The 22,731-nt window shown below is 41.9% G+C and overlaps 1 protein-coding gene across 3 annotated transcripts in view; it reads left to right on the top strand.

Moving 5' to 3' along the window:
* ATP8A2 (ATPase phospholipid transporting 8A2) overlaps positions 1–22,731 on the top strand; it is a 652,386-nt gene that overhangs the window by 193,478 nt on the left and 436,177 nt on the right. For all 3 annotated transcript variants that reach the window (XM_027821585.3, XM_043530953.1, XM_043530957.1), the window contains 2 exons: positions 1,790–1,928; positions 12,488–12,552. In XM_027821585.3, the coding sequence (XP_027677386.3) occupies positions 1,790–1,928; positions 12,488–12,552 (204 nt within the window). The remainder of the gene's footprint in view (positions 1–1,789; positions 1,929–12,487; positions 12,553–22,731) is intronic.

Here is a 22,731-nt window from a genome sequence, read left to right as displayed (position 1 = left end):
AGTACTGCGTCCAGTTTTGGGCCCCACACTACAAGAAGGATGTGGAAAAATTGGAAAGAGTCCAGCGGAGGGCAACAAAAATGATTAGGGGACTGGAACACATGACTTATGAGGAGAGGCTGAGGGAACTGGGATTGTTTAGTCTGCAGAAGAGAAGAATGAGGGGGGATTTGATAGCTGCTTTCAACTACCTGAAAGGGGGTTCCAAAGAGGATGGCTCTAGACTGTTCTCAGTGGTAGAAGATGACAGAACGAGGAGTAATGGTCTCAAGTTGCAGTGCGGGAGGTTTAGGTTGGATATTAGGAAAAACTTTTTCACTAGGAGGGTGGTGAAACACTGGAATGCGTTACCTAGGGAGGTGGTGGAATCTCCTTCCTTAGAAGTTTTTAAGGTCAGGCTTGACAAAGCCCTGGCTGGGATGATTTAGTTGGGGAATGGTCCTGCTTTGAGCAGGGGGTTGGACTAGATGACCTCCTGAGGTCCCTTCCAACCCTGATATTCTATGATTCTGTGATTCTATGACTGACAACACCAGTTGAGGGCTACTCTCTGCAAGAGGGATTGGAAGTGCCTCGACCTTTTTGGTAGCAAGTTAGCCACTCTCCAATTCTGTAGCACCAACTACCAGGCCCTCACGGCAAAATATGTTTATATAAACTCCTCAAATTTAAGTGACTTTACTGAGCAGATACCAGATTCACATTTGACTCATTCAAGGACATTATCCGGGAAGTCCAGTTAGTGGCAAAGACATTGCTGCAATCTGCCCTCGACGCAGCTGACACAGCAGCTAAATCCATCTCCATGGCTGTGGTGATGCAACAGGTGTCATGACTCCATCTGTCAGGTTTCTTGAAAGAGGTGCAGTCTGCCATTAAGGACCTTCCTTTTGAGGGCACAAAGTTCTTCGGTGAGAAGACTGATGCTTCCCTTCACATCCTTAAGGATTCCAGGGCTACTCTCTGGTTGCTGGGTGTCTACATGCTGGGACAAAAGAGAAGATTTAGTTCCCAATCCCAGCATAGACCATACACATCTCAATATCAACGTCAATGCCATTATGAGACACAAAGAAAGGAAGGGAAATTCCCTAAAATCAAACCACCAGGCCCTCAATCTTCTTCGTCCCAGTCCTAGAGATCATTGAAACCGGGTACGCCATTCATTTTACTTCCCTACCCTTCCCTGTCCCACTCATGAGAGTTTACTACAAAAAGAGCCACCATCTTTGGCTCCACAGTACTGTCATCTGTAACGGACCAGACTCTGAAGTACTGGCCCTCCAGAAAGGATACTGCTTGGGAGTCACCTACAGTGGAACACCCATAGGGACACTACTCGAAGAAGAAGAAGTTACTCACTTTGTGCAGCAACAATGGTTTTTCAAGATATGTGTCCCTCCACAACCCACCCTTCTCCCTCTACTTCGGAGTTCTTATCAATAACTCTGTGCTAGAGAACGAACTTAAGGGGGTTAGCCTGCATGCACTGACTAGCCTCGGGCACAGCACAAGGAGAGAGAGTGCATGTGTGGGCTTACTGGACACTGCTATTGAAGTTCTCCAATCAGCAGCTCAAGGACACAAGCACACCTACAGTGGAGCACCCATAGGGACACACACCTAGAAGACCCATTGTTTCTGCGCAAGGTGAGTAACTTCTTCATCTCTTGTCAAAACGTATTAGTGATGAGGTACAGCATGCATCATTAATTCCCTTTTTGAGTGTGTTCTAAGCTGATATTTGGCCTAAAGAAAACAATCCCTCAAATTCTTATGTTTATTTCAGGATTTGCTGCTTCTTGGAGCTACAGCCATTGAGGACCGCCTTCAAGCAGGTGTTCCAGAAACTATAGCAACGCTAATGAAAGCAGAAATCAAGATATGGATCCTGACAGGGGACAAACAGGAAACAGCTCTCAACATAGGTAGCAACAGCAACCTTCATATTTTATTTTGCTTTGAATTCACCTGATACAGAACTGTGAAGATACGTAGCAAATGTGTGCACTAAGGTAACTGGTGCTAGTGATTAAGAAGCCATTGTAACTTCCACTGAATGAAAAATGTTAATTAGAGTTTAAGGTGCAATCTAGTTCGTATATTTGAAGGTGAAAGTAGCATTCCAGCAGTAGGGGGAAATCAGCTTGTATGAAAAAGTTCTTGACATTAATAGCTTAGGGCTATATTATAATTTCTCATAACAAAAATCTCTCAATTCTGCATGCAGTTCTGTACATGGAGAGGGAGATCAGATTGTCTGAAATGAATTGCTATCCATGGAACATATTTGAGGAGAATTTGGCCCTTTAGGTTATAATGGTGTATCTGTTCCACAACAGGTACTACTCAATATTGAGGAAAAAGAGCCTGCCCATAGATATGAAAACAAATTACAGAGAGAAGCACCACAGAAAGGAACTATGGGGAGCATAGGTATGCCATAACCTGCTTAATTGAAGTAAAAGACATCTACTGTAGGAAAAAGGCATGGTTACATACTTTAACCTATTTTTAACCCCAACTTCAACCTATCTTTCTAGTATACATAAACCTCCTTGTGTGACCGATTCATAGGACCCAGTCCACTAGGAAACAGCTGTACAAAATTGTGAGCTCTCTTCTGTTGACAATAAGAAATTCTCCTGTGAATTTTGCTGTCATCATGTGCACATGTTAGGAATTGAGTCATCCAAACCAGGTATTACTCTGAATACCTCCATCTCAACCAGGACTAGCTCTTCTTGAGCATCTTCAGTAATGATAGTATAATACACCTCGTTGGGTAGGTGGCCTAGTGAGTAGCACACCTAGTGCCACCTCCCAGTGGGAAAGTCTTTCAGTCCAGTCTCTCTTCTTACCAGACAGGGAATGAAGTGGGGATGAGACTTAAGTCCCTCCTTCACCAGGGCCAGTTGGTAGGGGAGCCTGGGCCCTCCCGCTCTACTCGGCTCTGACCCAGGGCCCTAATAAGGTCAACAATGTCTGGCACCCTAGAGTCCCCTCTGAGTTACCCTCCCTGGGTCACTTCCTACCATCTGCTTCTCTCCCCCGGCTCAAAGTCCAATATAAGGTAAAAAGAAAAGATAACTGAACGTTCAGACCCAACCGTGCTCAGCATGCAGTCTTCTTCCTCTCAGCAGGCTCCTCCGGTGCTCTTGTCCAGGAGTCCTCCCAGTAGGTCTGTCTTCCTCCCCAGCCTTCTGCCTTCTGAGCTGAGTTGGTCTCTTCTCCAGTTGGAGCATTCTATGCAGGTGTGGAGGGGTGGGGCTACCTGGACCCAGTATTGTCCTTTAACCCCTTCAAGCCCAGCATGGGGTTTATGCACCCCATCACAGATGGGTAGTAACGGGAAATGGGTTAACACAATAGCTGATTTTAATGAGGTTTTCCATATTTTTGAGAGCTGCTCTGCCACCTAATTCTTGAGGTCCTTCAGAACTCTGTACTGATTCTATCTGGCCCCTGTGACATTTTATTTCTCCTTTTTTGACATATAAGCAAGGGCAGCTTTATTGTGAGTTCACGGGTTCTGTTGCACCCACAGAAATCATGAAGCTAAGGGTGCAAAAACTTATGCCCATTTCTTATTGCGTCTCTATTTCCTTTTTATTTTTTTTATTTTTTAATTTTTTTTGGACGGATGCCTTTTCAGCTCAAATAACTTTTTCAACCTTGCCATTTAACCAGTGGATTTTTTCTTGCATTCTTGCTTCCTCTTTTTTCACATGCAATGACTTTGTTAGACTTACACGCATTATTGTGGGACAATTTAAAAAGATATAGCATGGTGGAACAGTATTTTTAAAAATTGAAATTGTTCTATCATGGTGCACAAATACCTTAACAGAGTTAACTGTGTGAGTCACAGATGGCATACATACACCCAAACAAAAAGGAAATAAGGAGACGAAAGCCCCACTAAATGACAAGATTACAAAACTTATATATGTTGTGTGTCTCACACATTTGCACACACATATATAATGTAATTTCCATTATAGGCCTGTAGAATCACTTGTTATTAAGGTTGCCCGATCCTACCTATGATAAGACCCTGTTTCCAGTTGCTTATAACTTTGCCAAACTTTAACCACTTGGGCTAAAAAAATGTCCATGCCAGGTGTGGATTTTACCTTCCTGAGAGATGTAGTTATGCTGATGTAAGTTTCTAGTGTAGACCAGCCCTAAGCCTTTGCATAAATTCAGAGATTTGCTAGACTTTTGGAGCTAATTCCCCAAAGATTCCATCCACACTGGATATGGTGCAGCCCAGGGATAAGCAGGACTTTACCTGCAGTTGCAGCTCTGGGCACCTGTGGCTGGGCCAGGGTCAGGCAGGCACATGAACTGAGGGTGGGAAGCTGCTCTCTAGTCTTCCTAATGCCCCCCTTCTGGCCCCAGGCAGTGTGGCGGAGGAAGCTGCCTGAATGGAAGGCAAAGGGGCAAGAATTGGTTCTGGGGCAAATAGGTTGAGACAAGGAACCTGCCATGGGAGACCAGACTGGGAACAAGTGGGGCTGTGGGAAGAAGTTGGGAGAGGGAGCAACAACTGATCTGTTGAGTGGTTGAGGTGAGGGGGAAGAACTGTGATTGGCTGGGCAAAGTCTTTGACAAGGAGCCTGGATGGGAAAAGCGGGGACTGAGATTGGACAAGGAGTCTAGGGATGGAGATTGGGACTGGGAGTCAGAAGGGATAGGGAACATGGGGATGTGGAGTGTATCCAGAGACTGGAGGAATGAGCGACAGAGCAGATGAGGAACTGGGAGGGAAGGAGGGACTGGCTAGGCAAAGAGACTAGGGTTCAAGAGCTAGAGGGTGGGGATAGGAACTGGGAATGGCTGGACAAGAAGACTGGGATTGAGAAATCCAGGGGGCGAGGCAAGGATTTACTGGGCAAAGACAACTTGGTTTGGGATGAGGAACCTGAGGAATGGAGACTGAGGCTGGGTAGTGAGGGAGAATGGGACTGAGATGAGGAGCTAGAAGTGGGGAAGACACGGCTGGGACATGGCCAGTTTGGAAGAGATGCGACAGAAAGGGTCAAGATTGTGGGGCACAGGTAGGAGAACCTGTGCCCACTAGAGCTCACTCCCCTCCAGAGCCGGGAATGCAACCCAACATTCCTGAGTCTCACCATTCCTCTGCTGTCAACAAATATCTGTGAAACCCACTGGCAAAATGTGTGTGTCTCACCTCTAAGACAGTGCTTGTCCACACAGAGGATGACAACTTCTGCTGTCAGCTACTCCATTAGCTCAAGCGGCAGAGAGCTGTGCTATGGATGTAAAAGTTTCAACCCTGCTGGTGACCATGTGGGTGTCAATATGATGTCATATGGTGGAGTTTGTTTTTTCAGTTAGTTTTTTTAAACGTAGAAAATTATATACAAAAATCAGTTAAAAGAACATTTATCAAAGTTGCAAAGTCAAACACTTAAAACTTAGGACATACCACAATTAAGGTTGCCTGTGCAACCTTAATTCAGCGCCATGTGTGTATGCATTATGATACAATCTTCAATTACATGATCATATACAGTTTCTTCCACAGGACACCTGCCTCATTCAGTGCATAGAACAGACCTGCTCTGAGGATGAATCAGGATTGTGTACCAAAGGAGTCTGTTGTCGGGCCATTGCTTAATTTTTTGCACCCGTTGGGAGATGTGTAGTGAATGAGCCAGGGGATTACAGAAAGAGAAGGCAGTTGAATGCTGCCCTGGTGCATTGGATTCTAGTTCCTATGTGATGCTAATCAAGTCACTTAAACCGAATTTTTCAGAGTAGTCAATGAGGGTACGTCTACACAGCCGGCAGCAGCCCATGGCAGCAAATCTCCGAATCTGGGTTGACAGACTCAGGCTTGTGGGGCTCACGCTACCGTGCTAAAAAGAGCTGTATGGCCAGTGCTTTTAACTTGCAGCTCATGCTCTAGGCTTCAGAGCCCAAGCTCCAGCCTGAGTTGCAACATCCACACAGCTATTTGTAGCCAGGGCCGGCTCCAGGCCCCAGCGTTCCCAGCAGGTGCTTGGGGCGGCAGTTAGAAAGGGGCGGCAGTTCCTCCGGCCGCGGCGGCAATTCGGCAGCAGCTTCTTCCTTTTGCTGTCTGCGGCGGCAGTTTTTTTCACTGTAGAGCCGGCCCTGTTTCTAGCGTGGTGACTATTTTTAGGAAATCTTTCGACCCAGGCTTAGAGGCTCACTGCTGAGGGTTGTGTAGGCAAACCCTAATTGTGTGTATCTCATTCTCTAGGTGCCTGACTGAGATCTTGGGGTCTGATTGGCAAAAGTGCTGATTACGCAAAGCTGCAATTGGAGGCAGTGGGAGCTGTGCTTGTGCATACAAAGTGCTGTGTGATGCTAAACACTCTGAAAAACCAGACCCTAGGTATCACACCCAAAATTAGTCGATACTTTTGAACTGAATCTCTCTTTGCCTCAGTTCCCCATCTGTAAAACAGAGCAAATAAATACCTCCTTGTCTCAGAGGTGTTCTTAAAATAAATGGTGAAACACTCATATACTATAATGATGAGCACCATAGAAAAGCCCAGGAGGAAATTCATTTGTCTTCAGAGCAGGGTTTGAATAGTTTGCAGTAACTAAGGGGTAGGGCCACACGTTGAACAGTGTGGGGGGAAGATAGCTGCTCATTAAGTGAATACTGTCCATCCTGAGGCAGGGGTCCTGTGAAAAAATGAGATGTGACTGAAGACAGTTTGATAATGCATATGAACAATTGGGGCTGAAATAAAGTTGCACAGGGAACCTTTATTCTGGCATTTCTTAACATCTGAATGCTTGGCTTTTCAACCTTAATGTTCTTTTATTGTAGTTTTTCCTGTGTAGTGTATATATAAATATCATATTGATTTCTACTGGGGAAAGTCTTCTGTGGAATATATCATTCAGTCCTGTGTATCTTATTTCCAGAAAGATATAGACAAACTGGAGAGAGTTCAGAGAAGAGCCAAAAAAAAAAAAAAATTAATTGTCTGAGGGATTGACATATGAGGAAAGATTAAAGGAACTATGAGTTAAATCCTGGCCCCATTGAAGTCAGTGGGAATTTTGCCATTGACTTCAATGGAGCCAGGATTTCACCCTAAATTTCTGCATCTTGGCTAAGTCATGACTACAAGAGTGTGTACACTAAGGAGGGAGAGGAATTTTTCAGCATGATACAAAGGGGAACTACTTGAAGTAATGTATGAAATTAGAGAAAGAAGAATGTAGGATAAATGTCCTGCAGTGAGACATATTAGATGGTGGAGTAAATACTCTAAGGTCTTGTCTACACTTACCGCGGCGCAGCTACGCCAGTGTGGCTGCACTGCTTTAGCACTTAGTGAAGAAGCTGCTACCTATGCTGATGGGAGAGCTTCTCCTATTGGCGCAGATACTCCATCTCCCCAAGAGGTGGTAGCTATGTCGATGAGAAAAGTCCTCCCGTTGACATAGCGCTGTCTACACCAGGGGTTAGGTTGGTATAACTACATCACTCAGGGGTGTGGATTTTCCACAGCCCTGAGTGACGTAGTTAGACTGACATAGATTCCTTGTGTAGACCAAGCGTCAGGAAAGTGGTGGTGGCCCTTTTCTTGAGATCTTTCAGAGCAGCTAAAATACCACTGTAAGAACAATACAGAATAGGTAGGGGGATGAATTATGGATGTTGGTTTCCATCTTTGTCTACAACTTTCCATGGTCACATGACCTTTTTGGCTGGAATTCAGATGGCTCTGGAGATTAGAGTCGAAAATGTCACCTGCCAATTTTAAGCCAGTGGAATATGTCTGGTTTGAACAGATAAGGGCAATTGGCCAAGATATCCTTGTCCATCAGCATATACTACAAAGTGCTGCATCTCTTGAGTCACTTCTTCCTTAGCTCTTTGCCACCATGCCAGCAGAGCCAAACTGACTGTACCAACACAGTCCTAAGGAAGGACCTATCCAGCTCAGCCCTCGAGAGTTTCAACTATATGAAAACGCTAGTTTTTGTGCTGTGTGACAAGCTTGTCTTCACCTACAGGTGTATAATCATGATAGATTGACCCCTTCACAACTTCATGCCAATAAGAGGGAGCAGGAGTTGGTCTTACTTCATGCCACTGAGACCCATCAAAGGATGTTACAGGAACTATCTGTGTGCCAGCTTCTACTTCACTGCCCTTCATGCTGTGACAGAATATTCTAATGTTGCACTGCCCTCTAATCAGATACAAGAAGGGAAAGTCTACAGTAGAAATAAACAACTGGTTATTAATAAGAAATTTAAAAAACCCTCTCATTCCCAGTGCCGTGGTAGAGGAGGCCAATTTTTCCATGACCATCAAGAAAAAGTGCCTGCAGTGTATGCAAGTGCAACATCTTGCTTATGAAAAACCCTTCAGTTATCTGAGCAAGCAGGCATATGTGCCTGTTGTGCTTGTACAGCACCTAGCCCAGTGGGGTCCTGGACCAGAGTAGAGCCCTAGGTGCTACAGCAATACATATAGTAAATAGTAATATAATAAAAGGAGCAGCTGTCCTTCTGACTGTCTGTCTGTTTTGCATTGCAAATGTGGATTTTTAAAAATATATATATATTTTAGGTGTATTTTTAGAGGCTTCTTTGAAAACACAGCCTATGAGTTTGAAACAAATGGAACACCATCTCTCCAGATCTTGAATTATTTTCTTGGTAATGCAGATGAGCAATGCACGCATCTCAATCCTGATCCTGAAGTACCAAACAGTTTTAGGACGTTCGGTGGAAGACAGAACAGAATTGGAACCAAATTTCCTAATTTGGATTTCTATCCCACAGCAAACATCTGTTGTTCTATGGAACTTGAACCCATATGTTTACTTGTCTCACATGCTTATGGATTTGCCACGCTGTCATATAGGACAAGCAAGTACAATTTATCTACTTAATCCAAAATATCTGCTTAATCCTAAAGTTCTTCAGGCCTTCTTATCAGACGAAGAGAAGCAGAGCTTCACTCTGTCTGGTCTTGTGAATGGACAGGCTGTCATGCACATATTATACATACATAGTCCCGGTATTACCTTGTTGCCAAAGTCTGCAAACATCATCCTTACCAAAAAGTCCTCAAAGAAAGCTACAGTTAGCCTGTATAAAGCACCACTCACCCTTGCCTTTCTTTGTTTGCAGGTTACAAGGAGTAATGGTCTCAAGTTGCAGTGCGGGAGGTTTAGGTTGGATATTAGGAAAAACTTTTTCACCAAGAGGGTGGTGAAACACTGGAATGTGTTACCTAGGGAGGTGGTAGAATCTCCTTCCTTAGAAGTTTTTAAGGTCAGGCTTGACAAAGCCCTGGCTGGGATGATTTAATTGGGGATTGGTCCTGCTCTGGGCAGGGGGTTGGACTAGATGACCTCCTGAGGTCCCTTCCAACCCTGATATTCTATGATTCTATGATTCTATGTTTACAAATCTTTACCAACAGCCATTAGCTTTTTTTCCTTTAGGAATTACCTATTTTAGTAACATGCTGATTTCTTGTTGAAGCAGATACTTTCTTAGCATCCTCAAATTAGCTCTGACATTAAGGCCTTTAGCTGTTTGAACAAAAGTGGCCTATGAGCCATTATGTACACAGATCTGCAGGTAGACTGTTAGTAATTTTCTGAGTGGCCTTTTGCCAAAATTCTGGAACTCTGTGACCGAACTTGCATTACTTTAGCAAAGTTTCAGACACTCAGTAATTTTCATTATTTAGCTTTAAAATTGGCTTCAGTTAGTCTAAGTGAAATTTCAGATGCAGTCTGCATGACTCATATAGTTATTGTTTGCTGACTGGAATTGTGTAAGATCTCAGTGTACCTGTAGAATTCAAAGGCAGTAAAATGGATTAAACAGGATTTTCTGAAGTGGTAGTATTTCTAGTAGAAATACGGTGGGTGGCTTAATATCTAAATATTTTTAAGAGTCATTTACCACTGCTTCTGGTGTGAATCTTCTGTAAAATCAGTTTGTTGAGCTCAGCTTGCTCCTCAAAGGACAATAATCAACAACCACAAAAGCACTTTCTTTTTATTTGCCATAGCTAGTAAAATGCAACAATGGATGTCAGTACAGACCTTTCAGAATAGTGTCTATGTTAATTGGTGAAGTATTATGATTTACATAGGCTTGTTCTGTGACTGACTGAATCGTATCTGGCCTGACAGAGAGGGACATTGTTTTCCACTAATTCATATCTTTTCGAAATTTGTACACAGGCTCAAAATAAAGCAAATATTGGGATGCAGAGGGATACCTTTTAAAAACTGTGCCTTTAAATGATCACTATAATTAGTCTAATGTTTAGCAGTAACATTTTGTGTGCAGTTTGAATCATATTTGTAAAACTTGTTTTAAATTACATTTTAAAGTTCCCTTGTAAGCACAAAGGTTTACAATCACTGTGCATAACTTCTGGCACCCTTCTAGCTTTAATTTAATGGTTAACTTCAGGTAAATAAAAGTCCCAGAGGTGCCTGTCTCAGCCACTTTATGGACTTAGTTAAATTTTTGGATTAAGGATCTAGACCCCAATTTACAAGTGTGGATTGACATTTTATACCTAGCTTTGATCCAGAAGTTGATCTCATTTTACGAAACTGGAGTGTCTGAACTTTTAGTTTTAATTTGCCATATTAGTACTGCCAGAAGTAACTATATTAACCATTTGCATAGAATATATAGTTATAAACGTCAGTTAGCAACTTTAAGTGCCAATTACTATACTTTTAACACACTGATGTTATATTTTAAGATGTTAGAGGTCTGAAATTGTGCATAATATATAAGTATCTTATAAAATGGTGATAGGTTTGTGTTTTGCGCCCTCTTTCTGAGCCCTGTCCTGTTCCTATTTATCTCAATGATGAAACTTCAGTTGACTTCACTGGTTGCAGGATTGGGCCCTCTTGACTCCATAATTGCCAAGACATATAGCAGAACTGCTTAACGTTTTCTCCAGAACTTCTTCATCTTGCTCCAGCTGTCAAATGGCGTCTTGCTTGATTTGAAAGATGTAAAATAAAACAGCGAGCAGCAGTTTCAAAATTACTGCTCACTGTTGCAGCTGTTGTTCCAATCAAAAACTACTAGAAAATCCTTTTGAATTAGTTATACTGAATTTGTAACAGTCTACTGCATAAAGCTGCAGCCTTTCCCTGGGGAAAGAATAAGCCTGACATGGAGGGAAATGATTAAAGTTGTAATATCCCATTTTTTTCAGTGAAAATAAAAATGTAGCTCTTCAGTCTGGAGCTAATTTAAGAATCCCAATTTTTCCCCCCCTTAAATTCAGCATGTGGGACTCCCCCCCGCCCGAATGGAAGTAGTAGGCTGGAATTACACTGGAGCCAAAAGAATCCTTATGTGTTTTTTCTTGTGAAGTCTGTTTTTTGTTTGTCATTACCCACTAAAAGGTTTAATTACTCTTTCTGATAGTGAGTCTCTTTGGGTGGAATAGCATAGAAAATCATGGACTGTGCAGTTTTCCTATTGTGAACCCTGTTTTACTAGCTATGCTTCATCATTTTCTCAACAGAGGCATACAGTCTCACAGCTGGCCCCCATCCTCTTTTATTTGTAGAAAGTAATCCTTATCTAGTCGACACAAATGTAGTCATTGCAAAATATTGCCCAAAATATTATTGCAAAGCTATATTATTTTGGGCCATAATTATACTTAACGTAAGTTGTGAAGAGCATCAGGCAGAAACATCCTTGACAATAATAATTACAATTTTCAAAATTCTTCTTTATTTACTGTCTTAAATGTTGTGCAGTACAGCTGTATGCTGTTAAACAGCTGCTATTTTCCACCCAAGAGGAGGCTGCATTTCATTTGTAGGTTAAAGTGATTCTTTCATATGTCAGTCCTCAATAACGCCTATAAAATATACTAGCACCATGAAAAATCTTGTAGTCTGACTAAATGACTTACATTGCTGTGAATAGAACAGGAGTACTTGTGGCGCCTTAGAGACTAACAAATTTATTAGAGCATAAGCTTTCGTGGGCTACAGCCCACTTCATCAGATGCATAGAATGGAACATTATATATATATACACACACACACACACACACACATACAGATAAGTTGGAAGTTACCATACAAACTGTGAGAGGCTAATTAGTTAAGATGAGCTATTATCAGCAGGAGAAAAAAACTTTTGTAGTGATAATCAAGATGGCCCATTTAGACAGTTGACAAGAAGGTGTGAGGGTACTTAACTTAAGGAAATAGATTGCTGTTAATGTGTGTCTCTGTATGCCACCCCTACAAAAACAAACAAAAAACCACTCCATTATTCATATTGCTAATCAGTTACTCACAACGGACTACTCCTGTGAGTAACTGTTCACCGTGGAGCATAATCTGGCCCTTAGAGATCCTCAAATAAAAGGTGCTATATAAACAAAGTGAAATTAAAATATTCATAATCTTTACAAGGAAACACTTGTTTTTATTTTTTACAGGGTACTCCTGCAGGCTTGTTTCTCAGAATATGTCTCTCATCCTAGTGAATGAAGATTCTTTGGATGTAAGTAATTCTTTCCGTGGAAGTTCTTGGTTCAATCCTTTATTTGGGTTGCGTTTGTTTTATTTTCTCATTCTGCTTCAGGAATAGTTTAAAATCAGAGTTCATTTTAGAAAGCTACCAATCAACAACTTTCAGGTACGTGAAAAAGGGCTGGGGTGTACTAAGCTGTGTTTCTGTGGTCTTTCATCATAGAGCTGTAGAATTATTTCACTAAACTATCCAAACATGGAGCTCATGATCATTGGCTCATTACGTCAGTAGTTTTGCTTTTTACTTTGATACTGACTGCATTGGTCTAGGCTGGATATTAGGAAACACTATTTCACTAGGAGGATGGTGAAGCACTGGAATGGGTTACTCTTGTAGTAGCCAGGCAAGGTACTAACAAACTTAAACAGGACTTTATTTTTAAAGTGGAAACCTCTTTTCCAAGCTGCTGCTGCCGCCTGAGTAGCTCTCCCTCAGCCTCTTCAACTCCTTCCCCCTCCTTCCTCTTTCCTGTCCTTTCAGACTCCCAACAGCCAGTGTTCCCAATTCTAATAATTACATACAACATCTAAACACCACATTCCCTCCTCTCTTAAGAAACTCTCCCAGTTACAATAAACATTTTGTTCTTGTGGTTAGAACAACATAGGAAACAAGGCACTATACTGTTGACAGAAATATTACACTAAAAACACTATAGATACTACATAACATAGTCTCTAGTCCAGACAGGTGGTCATCTGGGTCTGATAGGCCGTCTCTCAAGCCCCGGTTCCAGTTCAATATCTTGTTGTGTTGACACTATGGTGAAGTTATCCAGTGCAGACTGGGTGTTGGCATAATCTCCTCTTGGTCCATAGGCAGGTGCAAGATAAGAAGCATTCCATACCCGCCCATCAGAAAGTTGATAGGTGTAAGGTCCCTTCTTCTCTATGATTTTAAGAGGAGCTGTGAATTTATGGTCCCCTTTGCGTAAAATTCCAGGTTTTCGTATTCTAACGAAGGAACCACACTGAAACTTTGGTTCCTTAGCACCCCGCCACTTGTCTGTGAAAGCCTTATACTTTGCTTGGTTCTGTTCAACTGTTTTTCTCTTGTAATTGTCTGCAGCGATAGTGAACTTTTCTGCAAAGGAGTCACAGCCTGGACTGTGCCTCCTGTATCCAGGCTCATTATTTTGGCTTCAGCTGTAGCTGACTCAATCTGGGTAGCAATGGTTATTGCTTTTTCTAGTGTAAGTTGTGGTTCTAGAAGTAAACGTTCTCTTACACGAAGCATGGTAGTTTTCTCAATGAACTGGTCTCTAATCAGCTCATCTGCCATATTCCCAAAGTCACAAGTTACGATCAGACTCCTCAGGGAAGCAATATACTGCATTATAGTCTGCCGTGGTTTCTGCTCACGCTGGTGAAATCTGTAGCGATTAGCTACTACATTCACTTTTGGCACAAAAAAGTTCTTTAATGCAGTGAGTGCCGTCTCATATTTATCGTCTGCAAGGGGAAAAGTGTAAAATATATGCTGCCCCTCTGCTCCAAGGCAGTGGATTAGCAGAGCATGCTTTCTTACTTCAGAAATCTCTGTAGCACTGATTGCAAGCAGATTAGTCTCGAACATATGGATCCAGGCAGTAAAAGCAATTGGAGGCTCACCTGGGCTTTGCAGAAAGGGTGCAGGTGGGTTCAGAGGCAGAAGATCCCATCCTCATGGCCAAAATGTTGTAGCAACCAGGCAAGATACTAATAAACTTCAACAGGACTTTATTTTTTAAAGTGGAAACCTCTTTACCAAGCTGCTGCTGCCCCCTCAGTAGCTCTCCCTCAGCCTCTTCAACTCCTACCCCACCTTCCTGTTTCCTGTCCTTTCAGACTCCCAACAGCCAGTGCTCCCAATTCTAATAATTACAAGCAACATCAAAACACCACAGTTACCTAGGGAGGTTTTTAAGGCCTGGCTTGACAAAGCCCTGGCTGGGATGATTTAGTTGGGGTTGGTCCTGCTTTGAGCAGGGGATTAGACTAGATGACCTCCTGAGGTCTCTTCCAACCCTAATCTTCTATGGTTCTGTGATTTAACAGATCAATAGGAACAGGGCTGGGCTTTAATTAACATTTATTGTGCACACCTCAATTCCACTAGGAGGCTTCCTGCTAAGGGAAAACAATTAACCAAGGTGTTTCTTGTTCTCATAAAGCTGTATCTGACGTTAATGTTTTGGGCAACATTTAAGATGGTTGCAAATAGGCTGGGGAAATACACATATGTAAATTCACTGTGCAGTGCATATCATTTTGAGATGTAAGCAACATTAAAAGAGCATTGTAGTTGTTCATGTCCTCAGTCCTTGGCCCATGCGTAGTGAATGGAATTTTCCTCCAGTAGTACCGAAATAATTAGTTATGTGCTGAGGTGATCCACAGATCTTGTCTCCTTCTGAAATGCTGACGCCTGTGCTTTCTCTCCAATTCCACAAGCAGCTCACGTGTGGCTTGAACATCAGCAGTGGTTCTTGATATTGCCAAACAGCTCATGAGAGCGCCTCCAAAAGGAGCCAGCTGGGAGAGATGTACAGATCTCTAACAGAGACTATGTCTACACTTATGGTGGCGTGCAGAATACATACACTGCATGCCTCCCAGCCTGGGTGTGAATAATAGTGTAGATGGAGAGGCACTGTTTAGGTGCGTAAAGACACTACAGAGCCTTAGGGTATGTACCCTACATGGCTCTCTACACAACGAAGCATAGCCTACTCTGCTATTTTTAGCAGTTTAATGACCTGCCGGCAGCTAAAGTCTTTCCCTGCAGCCTCCCCCGCACCCAAGCCTTTCTCTGCTGCACGTTGCTACACTGCAGTATGGATGCAGCCTGTTTTTCACTGTGGTGTAAAGCTACATGTATCCTACATCATGGGCAGTGGTGAAGCTTCCCCTTGGGAAGGCTAGCCCCTTGCCGTGCCTTTTCCAGCCAAGGCCCCGCCCACGCTCACTGCTCTCATCACCCTCCCCAGCCCCTGCTGGGGTGAGGTGGGGTTGAGAGTTCAGTCGGGGCCACAAGGGGGAGGCTGAGAGCTCAGCTCTGGCCAGGGTTGAGCTCTCAGCCCCAGCTGGGACCGTGGCGGAGCTCTTGGCCCTGGTCAGAGCTCCGAGCCCAGAGCATCTTCCCCCACCCACTCCCGGCTGGGTGCCGCAGTGGTGGAGCTCCAAGCCTGGAGCCTGCCTCCCCCCCCGTTCTGCCCCTTACCCTGTGGCTCCCCAGCTTCCGCAGCTGGGGAGAGGTGCCCCCAGCCCAGCCCAACCCAGCCCTGCTGGAGCTGTTGCAGGCGGGGAGGGGCACCTCTCCCCCGGCTCTGAGCTGCTCTGGCTAGAGAGGGCTCAGGGGAGTCGTTTCTCCCTGCCGCAGCTCCCGGGCAGCCTGCACCCCAAACCCCTCTTCCTTGGCCCCATACCAGAGCCTTCACTCCCAGCTGGAGTTACCTCACCCCTTGTACTCCAACCCTCTGCCCCATCCCTGAGCCCCCTTCTGCACCCCAAAACCTCATCCCCAGCCACACCACAGAGTCCGCACCTCCAGCCAGAGCCCTCACCCACCCACACCCCAACCCTCTGTCCTAGTCCTGAGCCCCCTCCCACATTCCAAATCCCTCAGCCCCACGCCCGCCACACATCATCTCCATATTGGTGCATATAACAAAAATCATTCTGCACATGGATGTAAAAAATTAGTGGGAACACTGCAGGACACACCAACTCAAAGCAGCACCAGCCCTTGCCATAACAACGGATGTGAAACCTGCAGACATATCTCCACTGCTATGATTATCTATACCCCCCAAACACACCTTTCAAGATGAATGGTTCCTACACATGCCTATCACAACATGGGGTTACCTCATCCAGTGCATTAACTGCCCCAATAACTATGTGGGTGAAACCAGACAATTACTATGCTCTTGAATGAACTCACACAGAAAAATGATAAAAGACAAAAACATCATCTCACCCATGGGCGAACACTTTTGACAAACTGATCACGCCTTATCTGACCTTTCTGTCCTTGTCCTCAAAGGAAACCTGAACAACACTTTCAAAAGATGTGCCTGGAGCTTAAATTCATAACTCTGCTAGACACCAAAATCATGGACTTAATAAAGACATTGAATTTATGGTTCATTACAACAATCTATAACCCACTAACCCTCCTTTGTCCTATGACAGTCAAGGTCTTAACTGCCCACTTCACCTTCAATGGTCTCTTGCAACATGTGTGAACTCCTTATCTATCCCGCCTTGTATTTAGCTGTGACACTTTGAGTACCTTTCCCAGACTTGAAGAAGAGCTCCGTGTAGCTCAAAAGCTTTGTCTCTTTCACCAACAGAAGTTGGTCCAGTAAAAGATATTATCTCACCCACCTTGTCCTGTTTCAGAGTAGCAGCCGTGTTAGTCTGTATCCGCAAAAAGAAAAGGAGTACTTGTGGCACCTTAGAGACTCAGAAAGTGAGCTGTAGCTCATGAAAGCTTATGCTCAAATAAATCTGTTAGTCTCTAAGGTGCCACAAGTACTCCTCCACCTTGTCCTGTAAATTAAATAGTTTCAATGCTGTTGTCCTCACTGAAACATAAACGTAATGATAATTAAAGCCCTCTGTCCCAAGCCTTCTAGCAACTCTTCATCATCAGCTTTATTGAAGAGCAGTCTCTGTTCATTTTTTAAAAATGGCTGTGGCAATGCTGTAAACAGCTTGAAAGACTTGAACTTGTTGAAAAAGTTTCAGACTTCTTTTAACATCTCCTTCAATGTGTCTCAAAATCAACAATTTAAAGAAATGGCTGAAACACTTCATCCTGGAAGGATAGACCGATTTAAACTTACGGTCCCACTGCTGAATGCTGCAAGTGAAGAAATGTGCGGGAGGAGGAAGAATTAAAAGAATCAACATTAATGCAGAATGGTTGGTCAGGCATGAGACTGTTACCAAATAATGGCTATAAGGATCTGTATAGGGAACGATGCATTCCTTCTTATTTATATTTATTCTGTGTCTGAAAAGAAAAACGCAGACTCTCTTGTGTACAGGTTGTTGAAAATGTGGTTCAAGAATGCAGAGAAAGGTATGGCAGAGGTTTTCCCCATTTGCTTAGAAAATGGAAAATAAAATAAAAAATGTGGGAACTTCTTGGGCACACATACTTGTAAATTTCTGGGATGAAATCCTGGCTCCATTGAAGTCAGTGGGACTTGTGCCATGGACTTCAGTGGAGCCAGGATTGCCCCCCTGATATGGGTGTTCAGCACTATTTATTTAAGCCATGAAAAGGAAGTGTCAACCAATAGTTGTAACACCAATTTTGGAAGCTGAAAGAAATTTCTGAAAAAAGAAGGATTCACATCCCATCTTCTCGAAACAATCAAGGGCACTCTCATGAAAATTGTGACTCTGCATTTGCATCCCACTACCCATAAAATGTTACATTTACACTATGCACAAGGAGGATTTCGATCAAAACATCTCACACATTTTACATAAATAGAGACTCTTTCGAAAAGGCACTAAAATTACAAAAGCAGTTGAAGGAGATTTCAAAGGAATTTGACAGATTACAGGCTGATGCCACTGCTTCAGCCCTCTCTGTGGAATACTGGCTTGATGTAATTAACAACATGAACTGGAGCCACATGAGGACAACATTAAAAAAAAAAGTATTCAGAAAAGCTATGGAACTTTCCTGTTACTTAACCAACATGACTGATACCAAATACAAAGGTCATACGTCTGGCCCACAGTAGAAAAGAAGAGGCTGAAATCTGGCTAATGGAATGTGTTGAGTTCCCCTCCATCTCTTTTACCATGTAAAACTGAAGATATAGACCTCTATCCCAAATCTGTGTTTGTCAAGGAGGTTATATCACAGTTTCTTGCTTTAAAATAGTAGTAAAAGTTAGCATTAAAATCACAAAAAGCAAGATAATTTAATTCAGAATTTGTCACATTTTATAAGTTCTGCACTCCTTTCTAGCCAGGTCACTGACAGTAAGACTTGATTGCAGTGGATTGGTTTGGTCAAAACTTCACAATAGTCTGTGCTAAAAAGCTAAATTGGTAAATCTGTATTGCTGTTTAAGGGCAAAAACTAGGCCTAACTACTTAGTAGATCAGGAACTTGATGATTGTGTTCTTGTTTTACATCCAGAATTTGAAAGCATTTCATTTGCACAACATGTGTCTTTCTCTGTTTGAGGAAGAGAAATATGCTTACAGATTTTATCACTTTTGTTTTATTTAATAGAACCTTTGTGGGGTTTCTCTTACCTAGGTGTGTTTTCCTTTGCCCCAGGGAAAAGAAGCAATTTTTTCTCTAATTGTATCCATTTATAAATATCAATTGATATAAATGTATCAATTAAAAAATTGGGGCAATCTTGAGGTTATATTGGATTCTCTGCTGCTTTTTATCCCGTCTACATCTGGGAAGGAGACCTAAGTGCTGGAACTAGGGGTGCTGGGGGTGCTGTTGCACCCCCTGGCTTGAAGTAGTTTCCATCATATGCAGAGTTTACTGTTTGGTTCAATGGCTCTCAGCTCCCCCACTATACAAATTGTTCCAGCCCACCTGCAAGGAGACTGCAATCTTTTTTCAGATGTAGATCTCCTCAGTGGTATTCTTGCCTCTATCACCTGGAAATTGGAGTGCTGCAATGCTCTCTGTACCTGAAAACTATTTGGAAACTGCTAGTGCAATTGCAATTTAAATGGTATCATTCTGTAGGGTGCAAAGATACTGGTGATGAGCATGGTACTGTAGAAGTACCCAGACATACGGTCATCCCCCCTTCCACTGCTCTGTCATAGCATGAGTTTGTTGACCATGCAGACGAGCTGCAGTGGCTGTTTTGCTTAAAGGTTGTTGAGTATTTTGGGATAGAAGGTGTCTGGGGAGCGCTATTGTTTTGTAAATTATACTCAAATAAATCGGGAAATAACATTAGAGAAGAATGGAATAAACACTGAAATTTATGGTTATCTTATGGCTATCATAAATCCTCTATTTATATTACTCTTGGTCATTAGTTTGTGATTAATTAAAATATTAGACGATAAAAGATAAACCATTGTAGGGTGCACTGATGTTCCTGTAGCCCACCCAGTTATCTCAGATGCCAGAGGAAGTTTGGAAAACCACAATGTCTGTCTTCAACCCAGTGAAAGAAGGTGTGAGTTTTTGGCTCTCGACATAGATTGCCCTGGTAGCTGTGATCTTGGTTAAGGACTTGATCTTGCAAAATGCTGAATGACCTCCAGTCCCATGGAATTTGAGAACTCACATAAGGTAAACACTTTGCAGAATCCAGTCCTAGTGATTAAGCCTAGGCAAAACAACAACAACAACAACAACAAAAATCACTGGGAGAAGTTAAATTCATAGCAAGAGGTGCCCATTTACGCCTTTCCATGGCAGAGCAATGGAGGAATGATTTCAGAGAGCCTGCTTATCTTCTGCTGGTTTCAGCCAGTTATGCCAGCGCACACTGTCACAAGTCTTAAAAATATACATGAACAAAGAGACTACGGCCATTTTAAAGGTGTGAAAGGTCAGTGCCTTCATCCTTTGTGCTTTTCTTTCCCCTAGCCTTGCTGCTTTAAAATAATTCTTTATAATTACAAATTTTAGCTGATGTGATTAACCTCTACCTTTTCCTGGCCTGTAACTTTAGATAAATCAGACTTAGAAATGACAAACTAAATCTTCAGCCATAAATGTCTTCAGTCCAGATCCTAAGAATGGGGTTGTAATAGCTCTCCAAGTGATTAAAGTTTGGAGGATGATAGTCACTTCTGTCAAACGTTCACTATGATTAGTGAAGAATTTCATTCAGAGCCCCCACTCATTAGTATTCTCAGAGTATTTAAGCATTAAGTGCTAGTTTTATACTTTGAAGAAACCACAAAATGTACCCCCCATTGACACTTTTATAGCAATGAATATTCCTCAGGAAGAATCTGCTTAATGAGAGCATTTCCTACACAACCTTGAAATCTTCAGCTAAATCAGTATGTAAATCTAATATTTTATATTATTCCTATTTTGCTTGCTTAGAATTTCTTGTAAATGCAAAAATGCTTTTGCAAAAAGACAGTATACAGTGTTCAGTTTTCCACTGTTATCTTCAGATATCACATATAATAAACAGCTGCTTCATATTCAGTGGATTTTATATAGGGCTGTCGATTAATCGTAGTTAACTTGTGCGATTAACTCAACAAAATTAATCACGATTAAAAAAACTAATCGTGATTAATCACAGTTTTAATCACACTGTTAAACAATAGAATACCAACTGAAATTTATTAAATATTTTGGATGTTTTTCTACATTTTCAAATATATTGATTTCAATTACAACACAGAAAACAAAGTGTACAGTACTTACTTTATATTATTTTGATTACAAATATTTGCACTGTAAAAATGATAAACAAAAGAAATAGTATTTTTCAATTCACCTCATACAAGTACCGTAGTGAAATCTCTTTATCATGAAAGCGTAACTTACAAAAGTACATTTTTTTGTTACTTAACTTCACTCAAAACAAAACAATGTAAAACTTCAGAGCCTATAAGTCCACCCAGTCATACTTCTTGTTCAGGCAATCGCTAAGAGAAACAAGTTTGTTTACGTTTACAGGAGATAATGCTGCCCTCTTCTTATTTACAATGTCATAAGAAAGTGAGAACAGACATTTGCATGGCACTTTTGTAGCCGAAAACACTTTTGTTGTAAATACCATTGTAAGGTAATTTTCATACCAGATATGTTAAACAGTCATATGCCTCTTCATGCTTTGGCCACCATTCCAGAGGACATGCTTCCATGATGATGGCAAAGAGTCCTGTGGCACCTTACAGACTAACAGACTTATTGGAGCATAAGCTTTCGTGGGTGAATACCCACTTCGTCGGATGCATGATGATAATGCTCATAAAAAAAAAGTGTTACTTAAATTTGTGACTGAACGCCTTGTGGGAGAATTGTACGTCTCCTGCTCTGTGTATTACCCATATTCTTCCATATATTTCATGTTATAGCAGTCTCGGATGATGACCCAGCACATGTTCATTTTAAGACCACCTTCACTGCAGATTTGACAAAACACAAAGAAGGTACCAATGTGAGATTACTAAAGATAGCTACAGCACTTGACCCAAGATTTAAGAATCTGAAGTGCTTTCCAAAATTTGATCAGGACTGGGTGTGGAGCATGCTGTCAGAAGTCTTAAAAGAGCAACACTCCTTTGCGGAAACTACAGAACCTGAACCACCAAAAAAGAAAATCAGCCTTCTGCTGGTGGCATCTGACTCAGATGATGAAAATGAACATGCATTGATCTGCACTGCTTTGGATTGCTACCGAGCAGAGCCCATCATCAGCATGGAGGCATGTCCTCTGGAATGGATCATGAAGGGATATATGAATCTTTAGTGTCTCTGGCACGTAAATATCTTGCAACGCTGGATACAACAGTGCCATGCAAACGCCTGGTCTCTCTTTCAAGTAACATTGTAATTAAGAAGTGGGCAGCATTATATCCTGTAAATGTAAACAAACTTGTTTTCCTGACCAGTTGGCTGAACAAGAAGTAGGACTGAGTGGACTTGTAGGCTCTAAAGTTTTACATTGTTTTATTTTTGAATGGAGCTGTTTTTTGTATATAATTCTACATTTGTAAGTTCAACTTTCATGATAAAGAGATTGCACTACAGTACTTGTATGAGGTGAATTGAAAAATACTATTTATTTTATTTTTACAGTGCAAATATTTATAATAAATATAAAGTGAGCACTGTACACTTTGTATTCTGTGTTGGAATTTAAATCAGTATGTTTGAAAATATGGAAAACATCCAAAATATTTATATAAATAGTATTCTGTTATTGTTTAACAGTGCAATTAATCGTGATTAATTTTTTTAATCACTTGACAGTTCTGATTTTATTTATAGCAGCTTTTGGATGGTTATAAAATCCAGCTATTCAGTGATGCGTAGAGGAAAAAGTGATACAGGAGCATCAGATGTCTTTCATAAACACCAGAACTAACGGGAACCCTGAAAACATTAAGGGCATACAGTGAGATAAACTTAGAAGGATCCATAGCTTGTCAGACAACCCGAGAACTTGTTGATTTATAA

This window comes from Chelonia mydas, chromosome 1, assembly GCF_015237465.2.
Source record: "Chelonia mydas isolate rCheMyd1 chromosome 1, rCheMyd1.pri.v2, whole genome shotgun sequence".
Classification (NCBI taxonomy): Eukaryota; Metazoa; Chordata; order Testudines; family Cheloniidae; genus Chelonia; species Chelonia mydas.
The sequence above is the reverse complement of the archived record's forward strand: the minus strand, read 5'-3'. Positions and strand labels throughout refer to the sequence as shown.